At 28.7% G+C, this 10199-nt stretch overlaps 1 protein-coding gene across 2 annotated transcripts; it reads right to left on the bottom strand.

Moving 5' to 3' along the window:
* Window positions 1-5696: 5696 nt before the first annotated feature.
* LOC112756336 (AP2-like ethylene-responsive transcription factor At2g41710) lies at window positions 5697-9250 on the bottom strand. Of its 2 annotated transcripts, XM_025804874.3 has the most exons (9): window positions 8912-9250; window positions 8430-8512; window positions 8268-8276; window positions 8103-8191; window positions 7861-7934; window positions 7737-7787; window positions 7189-7247; window positions 6390-7021; window positions 5697-6183 (listed from the first exon to the last, which is right to left on the bottom strand). In XM_025804874.3, the coding sequence occupies exons 1-9, from the start codon at window positions 9127-9129 to the stop codon at window positions 6130-6132; spliced, it is 1269 nt and encodes a 422-aa protein (XP_025660659.1). In that variant the 5' UTR covers window positions 9130-9250; the 3' UTR covers window positions 5697-6129. The 2 variants fall into 2 exon arrangements, with proteins under 2 accessions (XP_025660659.1, XP_072075856.1); XM_072219755.1 differs by lacking the exon at window positions 8268-8276.
* Window positions 9251-10199: the final 949 nt, after the last annotated feature.

The raw sequence follows: 10199 nt of genomic DNA, 5'->3' as shown, positions 1-10199 counted from the left end.
AAAATGGATAAGAGATGACTCTAATTATTGTTCACTTTATAGCCGTCCCTTCGTATATTAGTTTTAGTTTTACACCTCAATTTTCTTTTTAAAAAGAATGATGATCTTTTATTATTTTTTATTTTTTGTTTGGTTTGCTCCATATTTGATTATATGTCACTACAGTGCACCAAAAAAAAATATGTTAATTTAACTATAGACTTGAATCAATGTATTACTGATTAGGTGAAAACTCAGGTGAAGTTCACTTCACGTGAAGTTGATATTTGAGAGTTGTTAGATAAAAATTTAGTCAAATCAATAAAATTATCTAATGACTATCTGATTTCACGTGAAGTCGACGGTACCTGAATTTCTACATTATTCTATATTCTCAATGCATGCAACATGGTTTGGGTGGTTAAGAGGGTTGATCGGTCAATTTTGGCAATCACAAATAGAGATAGAGACTCTACACAACTGTGCGTGAAATATTTGCCGTTTAGCGATAAATACATCAATCAATTAGAATAAAGGTTGCCATTGAGTTATAAGAAAAATATTTCTTAATAAAAAATATTCTTTTTAGGCTTTTTACTATGTATGACAAATTTTTTTAAGTATACGTAAGAACAATAGAAATATTTTTTTTTAAAAGTTATCATTTTCATTTTTAAAAAATATTTTTTAATTTTAGAAAAATGTTTGAATATGTAAATAGAGAAAAAACATTTTTTATTATTGTACTCAAGTATAATTCATAAATAAAAATATTTTTATACGAGATATTTCAAACATCAAAGTATTTTATTTTTAAAATAATATTTTGAAAATAATTCTAAATGCTCATCAAAACAAATCCAAAAATAATTTTGTATTTAGATAGAAAATATAAGAAATATTTTGTGTATTAGACAAATTATTAAAATCTTCTTAAATTTTATATCTTTAAAAAGTAACATATTTCTTGTTTAGAATAAAATATTTTTTATTTTTTCTAATATGAGTATTTAAAAAAAGAATTATATTCACACATTTATATAATTAAAAAATTACTTTTTTCTTTAAAAAATCCAAAAGATTATTTAGAATTAAAAGATAATATATTCCATTATCTCATTCCGCACACAGACAAATAGATTGCATAATTAATATTTAATAATTTAGTTGCTGATTAGTTAATTGTGGAATACAAATTAATTATTGGACCTCATATAAATATCATCAAATATGTTTGGTGCACCAATAAAATTGTTGTCTCTGAGTAAATGGCTCATCATTGAGTTTGAAGCTTCAAATCTTCCTTCTCCCCTGCTTGTGATTCTTTTCTTATACTAAGAGACGTTCTTAATTATTGTTTATTGGACTTCAAGCAAAAAATAAAATCTTATAAATTTTCTAATCCTTATCAATGGGGAATCCGGTAAGAATTAAGAAAGATTGGCAAGCAAACAAATGTATATTATATGTATTTAAAAAAATAAAAATAAAGTGCTACCATTCACTTTTTATACCCTGTTATGATTATTTAATTAGATATATCAAGTTTGATGTAAAAGTAAAACCAAAGTATAAAATCCTATTTATTTATTCAATAGTTATCCTGTCATAAAATAAGATAAAAGAAATGTGCATTTTTTTTTTTCAAAAATAAATGTTATTTTATTAATATAAAATAAAAGAAATGTGCCTTTTCGAAGCAAATAAACAAACAGAATTAATTGAACACGATTTTATTTTGTGTGTGTGTTTTTCTTTTCCAATTTTGTGGTTTGTCTCTTACATTTTAATCAAATATGTGATGGACTAAATTAAATGGTTACCAACTTGGAGAATAGTTCTCTATCCCAACGAAGCTTTAGAGAGCATATTCCCTTTGAAAGAAACTAATGTATTACCCCAAAATAATAAAGGGAAAAAATTGAAGATAAGTTGTTTTTGTTTTTATTTTTACTTCCTCTTGCCTTTTTGTGCTTCTTATTCTTTAAATTTGTCGTAAATAATAAAAATAATAAATATTTTATTTATTACTTGTAGTTAGCTAGCTAAATTTTTTAGATATTGATAAAACTTTAATGTAATACTTAATTATTAAATTTTATAATATTTTATAAAATTATAAGGACGGAACATGATTTAAAATATACAATATGTGGGAAATAGACCGTCAATATACGCAGGGTGTATTGTGCAACTTCCTAAATTTTAAAAAATACCATAAAATTCAATAACTGAATTGTACACCAAAATTTTACCAATATCTAAAAAAATATGGGAGCTACTTAGATAAAGACGCTTAAAACATCTTTTTTTAAAGATGTTTTTAAATAATTAAAATTTAATATATATAATTGATTAAACTATGTTATTTTTATCAAAATTAGATCAGATAAATTGATTTGGCCAAAAAATCGATAAATTATATCTTAAATCGGTCTAAATTAATATTTTTTTTATAAAAAATAATTACAATATTTCTACCCTAAAAAATGACTAAAATATTCTTTTATATATATATATATAAAAGAATCTTAAATTCTAACCCCATTTCTTTTCTTTGTTTGGTTATAGGGTTAGAATTTAGGATTTATAAAATTAAAAAAATATATAATAAAAATATTTTAGTCATTTTCTATAATAAGGTTATTGTAGTCATTTTTTATAAAAAAGAATATTAATTTAAATCGATTTAAGGTTTTGTTTACCGATTTTTTGACTAAATCAATTTGTCTGATCTAATTTTGACAAAAATAATATAATTTAATCAATTATATGTATTAAATTTTAGTTAATAACAAACATTTTAAAAAAAAGACATTTTAAGCATCTTTATCGGAATGTCTCCCAAAAAATATATGTAACTATCTCCTTTCTTTTTTTTCTTTTATAATTTTTTGTTTGAAAATTCAAAAAATTAGAAGGAAAGAAAAACAAAAAGCTATCCCTTAGCTGTCAAGATATCCAACAATTTTGTGATTGATACTTACTATTTAGATAGATATTTGAGGCTGAGGTAGGGACTAAGATTGATTTAAGAGTTTAAGACTTAGGAGAATGGCATAACTTGTACTCAAAAATTGAATGTCATTTCTTCATTCAATCATATTTCATCTCATAACTCATAAGTCATTTTCAAGATTGTGTTCCCAACCAAGTAAATAAGTAGTTATTGGAAGAATTACGTTGTTGCATCCCTTTTTCATCACTCCATTCTTTTCCACATAAAATTTCCCATGGAAGAAAAAGATGCCTTAATTGCTTAAAATTATTTCGTTATGCCTTAAATAATAAGTAAATTTCAGATGGTAAGAAATTGAATGTTGGGTATGATATAAGGGATTTAAATATTCTTAATATTGATGTACTAAAAAAAGACTTTAATGTCTAAAACGAAAAAGACGATATCTATTTCAGCATTTGAGCAAGATTGGTCTAAAACCTAAAATCTTGAAAGACAAGGGGGAGGACAAATATTTCTTTGTGGAAAAGGTATCAACCTTATTTATTTTTTGACACTTAGCCGTAGAAATTTGAAGTTATTGAAACTTAAAAGTTCCAAGTTAAGAAATAACAACAAATGACAGCTGGTCAATAAAATAACTTGGCTTATGGATGATGACTAATCAGTTATTATATAATTTAATTACTTCTATAGTAACTCGATCAACACGTTGCTCGAATTTTGGCTTAATTCTTATTCTTATTTTCTTGGTACACATTGCAGATCCTAACTACTAATTTGTCGATATTTTAAGAGTTGGCTTTTTTTTCCACTAATAATTTTCTCCATATTTCAAGACAATAAAAAGCACCAAAATCAGAGTTTACATCAGTCCCCCCTCCGGAATGTATACTTAATAGAAAAGTATGAGAAGTCAATAGAATATTTATATAATGTGTACAATAGAGGTTTATGGAGTATTAGATATATAATTTTAAGCTTTTGAGAAGATGTTTATTATCGCTAGTACTCGGATGGTTATTCTAGTTAGTATGAGGATGTTTATTTTGTAACTCAATAGCCCATTGTACACATTATATACAAATAGTCCATTGTGTTCCTAACGGGATCCATACTTAATACACCACTCAAAAAATTAGAAATGTAGTGTGCATGCATGGCTGGGCTCTGGGAAAGATTTTGGTAGAAGCTTTATTATTTATGGAGAAAATTCTACTTTCCTCTCTTGAGAGATGCAAAAATGACACTCCCTTCTTTTCTATTTGTAAAATATACATTTTTCTTCCTTGTAACTTTTACAAAACTTCCTCTTTAATCGATTTTAAATTTTTTGTGCTAGAGAATTAGAGACTAAGATATGTTTGATCAAAGAAAAAGTCTAGGTAACCAACACATTTTTTAGTCAATATTTTAATAAATTAGTCAATTTTATAACAAAATACTAAATAAAAAAAATCTAAAATTATTGAAAAAACTCTAAAACTTAATAGAAAAAAAATATAAAATCATAGAAAATAACATTCAAAACTTAATAAAACAAAACATCTAAAATTATAGAAAAAAAATTATCAAAAACTTTTAAAATTTAAACATTTGAAATTTAGAAGTATTGTTTGTTTTTATTTATTTTTGATCGTATAGTATATTACTAGAAGAACATTTAAAATCTCTAAAATTTAAATATTTAAAATTCAGGTATAAGAAATATTTGAAATGATAAGTTATTTTTTAATAGTTTTTTTATTTATTTTTTATTGCACATTTCTAGAAAAAAAAAGTTTAAAATTTCTAAAATTTAAACATTCAAAATCTAAGTATAAGAAACCTCCAAAAGTGATATATTTTTTTTTATCATAATTAAAAGAGCTTTTATTGTGTTTAAAATTTATATTTTTTTTATTAGATTTTGGATATTCTTTTACAATAATTTTACATGTTTTTTTGGTTACGTTTCAGATATTTTTTTTTTGTTAGATTTTGATTTTTTTTTACAATAAATTTAGATATTTTTTTTATTAGATTTCGAATATTTTTTTTGTTAGATTTTGATTTTTTTTTAACAATAAATTTAGATGTTTTTTTTATTAGATTTCGAATGTTTCTTTTCTTTTGGTTCTAAATATTTTTTTTTTATGTTTCTTTTCACTTGGTCTTAAAATGTTTTTTTGGCTTGTTTGCAATCTACCTAATAATTAGTTGTCCTTGGTTGATACTTGATAGTTGATACTTGATACCCTGGTTGGTTAGTTACACTGTTGATTAAATTAATGGCATGTTCTATTATCTTAATTAATTAGCGGTCTCATACTCGTCTCGTGTTTGAAAACCATAGTACAACAGAATTTAAAATGCCCTAATAATAATGCTATGAACTATGCATGGATTGATAATTTGATATGAAATGCGAAAGACCTAATTTTTTTTTTTTTTTTGCATGTTTCATAAGTAGTCTCCGTCTGATGCAAGCCTTTGCTGCGGATAAATTTCATCATATTCCATCAAAACGTTCAGTTTTTCAATGTTGGCATGTTGATTTGAGCCTGTATTTCCCTTTTTCCTTAATGCAAGATTAGTGCATATTTAAAAAAACATATTTCTAAAGATTCATCCTTAAACACTCTTTACTAAATAAGGAATGTTGCACTCCTTACTAAAACATAATACAAATATTAAACATCTCTCTTGACTAAAACTTAAACTGTAAACTATGTAATTCATCTCATTCCCGGAGGGAGATCAATGCCAAAATAACAAATTTCCTGAGCAATACAGAAAATCCTCTGCATATTAATTCATAACCTTATTGCATGACTCTACCACTTATTCTGTACAGAACATTTCAAATTAAATCAAAATTTGTCGATAATGTTGGTGTAATATACATGATAGAGATATCAACTGATACACGTCTGATCTTGAATTTTGAAATAAACATCAGGTAAAATTTATTTTTCTCGGACGAACTAAACCCATGTAAAACTTATGCTAAACCCCTCTCTCTATGTATGTATATATCATTTGTATTACCATGAGAATGCTTGTGCTTATCCATTTGCAGAAGAATCAGTGAGAGCATTCTCTAGGACCAGTTTGAGCTTCTTCAACATTTTTACTGCCCAACTTTGATAGAAACTCGGTTCTTGAGGCACTTGCCCTTCTTCTCAGTCAGAGATTTCTGAGTGTCCGATTCATTCCTCTGGCTGAAACATAGTGTATGTTGAACTAGTCTCAGTCTTGGTAACCTGCAATTCCAAGTGATATTGGTAAGGTGAACCTACAAGAAAATCTTGAAGAAATTCTCATCTTACCACATCCTCTAAATGTATTTTTCGAATTTCATTTGGATTTAATAAGACATTATTAATATAACAAATTGGTTCATATTTAAGACTTTTATAACTCCCCATTGGACAATGTAGAAAGATCTATAAGTTTAGTTTATACCAACCTCAGCTGTACGAGAAATCATGCCAGCTGGAAGTATGGGAACAATAGATGTCCAGAGAACGGGATCTCCCAATGGATCCACAGAGTTGTAGGCCGTCAAGAGTGGGGCAGACAAGAATGGAGTCAACGGGTAAACGTTTCTTTGAAGTGACAAAGCTCCGCTCATTCCCATTGCAATGTCAAGTCGGTCATTTCCATCCTCATGATTTGATGATTTCTCAACTGCTTTGCCATGATCCAACTTATTGACTATATTCTTGTTTTCATTCTCATCATTTTCTGTACTATTCTCCTGTCTCTTTGCTGCTTTCTCTTGCAAACTCTTGTAAGCAGCGGATTGTGACAAAATACTTAAGGCAGATCCTGAAGAACTTTTATGTTTTTTCTCATTGTGAGGCTGACCTAACTTTGGCATTTGGTATGGCTCAGTAGGTTGCACTTTCTGCTCCAGTGTCTTAAGTTCACTACAAACATCTCCAGCAAATCCGTGTTTCTTTTCTTCTGATAATCTTGTCCCACTATCAGGTTGTCGATTTTTGTTAGATGCCCACCATTTGATGTGACTTGTTAAATCAATCTTTCTTTCTATGCAAAAACCACTCATGTAGTCACTTTCTGCTGCTGAATCATCACCTGTATTTTTAATGTTAATGTTAAACATCAGTGAAAAAGATTATAAAACAGGAAGAGTTAACAAATTATTTCATCAAATTTCTTTTCAATAGGCATTGAAGGTCCCTACAAAATAACTCCATTTTTATTAGAAGATTAAACTGAACTTAAAACTTATTAGAACATACCATACTGCATGCTATTGAAGTAATCTGATCCTGCTATACGACCATACGGCTCCCATCGACTATTTTTTAGTATCACCACATGCAAAATAAAATGTTGGAAGTTAAAAATCATACACAAGTGGATGATAACTAGATCAAATAACCACACAGACTTGGAAACGAGAATACAGATCTAATATTAAAGTCAGACAATTTAAAGTATAAATAAACATAAACAATTATTCAATCTAATTGGGGCATAAAATAATGCTAAGAACCTCTAGTTACTTTGAAGGGATTTTTTGCCTCTCCAAAACTTGGGGAAAAATAGCTATCCACAACCTAGACACGCTTTATTATTATTTAAAAAAAAATAAAATAAAATAAAATTATGTGCCAGAAAAGCTCAGGAACAAACTTATCCATGAGTGCATAACACAGCTTTCTGGCAGAGAACAAGCACAAATTAAAAAAGACAACAGGTAAAAATTTATTTGTGTGTTCATCTTTGTGTGATTGTGTATATATTTATTACTGGACGCCTCTGGCAGAACTTTGATGTTTCGCACCTGGAGAGGGCACGGTATTTTGATATTCCTCTTGAAAAACCACTGCTCTTCCTGCAGAAAGCATCAGGGGTAAGCAGCAGTATGATACATGTTAAAGAAATATTTTGGCTAAGTAGTAACGCACCGACGCAAAGACGCAAGGTATTCCTCCCTGGAAACATTTTGCATTTCATCAAGATCTCTTGTATAATCAGTCACCTATAGCACAGAAATCAAGCTTAAAAATAAATAAATAAACTATAAATATCTCCAAATAATATTTTGCCAGAAAAATCTGAAGCAGTAAAAAAAATGCAGGGCATCAATTTCATCTAGGAACATCAGAACAGATTTTACTTAAAATTAATACTACTAGTATCATCTTACTGGGAAGTTAATAAGCGTTCCTGGACCCCAGTATTTCAAAGCAGCAAGATCATATGCTCTAGCTGCTGCCTCCTCATCATCATAAGCTCCTGTTGAAAACAAACACATTCGTTTACCAACAAAAGAAAGAAAGAAAGAAAAACCAAAGGAAAAGGGATAACTTACCCAAGTAAACTGGCATCCCAAAGAATTTTTTACCAATAAATTCATGCACAACATATAAACAACGTTAGTATTAAGAAATACCTTCATATATTTACAAACAAAATTAGTAAGAGACAGAAAACAGAAAACAGAAAACAGAGGAAGGTATATCCAGAGCAGAACCTTGCTTCCCTTTCTTATTCTGATTCTGGTTCCACGTACTCTTATCCCAAAGATGTGCTTCATAACGACCAGTCCATCTATGCCTAATGATATATCATTCATGACACTCCAACATGAGTCCAAAATCATAAAGAAAACTCGTAACAAAAATTCATAAATAAATCAGCAGAACCTTAAATCATAATTAAAAGTAAAAGCATCATAATTTCGGATTAATAATCATCTATAGAAAATTTCTTTTATTCACAAGCTATTTTAAACTTAAGCTAACCCGAAAAAACGAAAACACAAATATGCTATAACATAGTAAGCTATTGTTATTAGTCTATCAGAGTCAGTTGCAACTTGCAAGTTGCAACAGTTACTAAGTCACAAAAAGCACAAAGCAAATCTCAATTTTTCATTTCAACCTTCTGTTTAGCACACACTAAGATCAGAACTAACGCGCAATCTGAATTCGGTTAGTAATATTTGTAGCAAACCTGGTAACGCCGCGGTATATGGAACTGCGTTTGCCGGCGGCGCACGGTGGCATCTTACTGATACGCTCTTTGGCGGTGCAGCCTCTCTCCTTCTTCGCCTTCTTGAGTCCCCTGTACAGCAGAAGCTGATCGTTGGCAGCTGCCACCACCGCCTCCGACGTGTCCGCAGCGCCGCCTCCGGCATCTGACTTGCCGGGATCAGAGGAAGACGAAGCCATGACGTTAACAACAGAACCAAAACCCTAAGAGAGAGAAAGAGAGAGTGAAGAGTTTCAGTGTGCGAGCGTTTTGTTTCTGTTTTTGGTTTTCAGTGTGAGTGAGTGAAGTGAGATAGAGAATGGATCAACTGTTAAGAGGGGAAGGGGGTGATGCTGTGGAGTTACTGAAATGCCCTTTGTAGGGCGCTGTTGTGGAGGGTTTTTAGATGATGTGTAACGGCTAGGACTGAGTGAGGGTAAGAATGTAAATTGATAGGTTTTGAAAGTATTATGAGTTGGGAGGAAGGTGCAATGTTGGGTGCCACGTGGGTTTCTGGTTCCCCTGCTGGGGCAACTTACCTGCTAACCTGCCACCATGCCACCTGCTCTCTCATCTCAATCATTTAGCTGGAAAATCAGTCAAAATCATTAATCTTACGGTGGAAATTTACTGTAGTTATTTGATGTGAATTTGATAGTTTAAAATAGTTAAATAATAAAAATATATTAAATTATTTAAAAATTTTCAATTATCAAATTAATTAAGTTTTCATCTAATCTCACACTATATAAAGTAGCATCTCTCCAACAAAGTTAATCTAATGATTAATTTATTAATAAAAAAATATAGATAAATAATAAAAATATTAAATAATGTGAATAATGAATATATCGAATATTTAATTTATTAGTTGTGCAGATAATTATCTAAATATTAAGATTTAAGTAAATAATTTAAAAATATAATATATTTTTTAAATACTATAAATAAAAAATTTAACAGACATCTCATATATATGTAATCCAATTCTAATCTCTATATCTTTTGACGAATGCTAACTAGAGCATGAATTTCTGGTAAGTATTCTTACCTTCGACTCGGTGAACAATTCACTAGATAATTTTGTGAAATTTTGGTAGTTTTTTTTTTCAAAAAGAAATACTAAATAAGTCCTTACAAAATTGTATAAATAGATTTACCGATCTTGAACATCACAAAATAAACTCTATCTAATATAATTTTCAAAAACTTATAAATTCATTACATTTAGAAAAAAATTACTTAATATTTTATTTTTTATTAATAATTT

This window comes from Arachis hypogaea, chromosome 16 (assembly GCF_003086295.3).
Source record: "Arachis hypogaea cultivar Tifrunner chromosome 16, arahy.Tifrunner.gnm2.J5K5, whole genome shotgun sequence".
NCBI lineage: Eukaryota > Viridiplantae > Streptophyta > Magnoliopsida > Fabales > Fabaceae > Arachis > Arachis hypogaea.
Note: the sequence above shows the minus strand (reverse complement) of the source record. Positions and strands in the feature narration are given on the sequence as shown.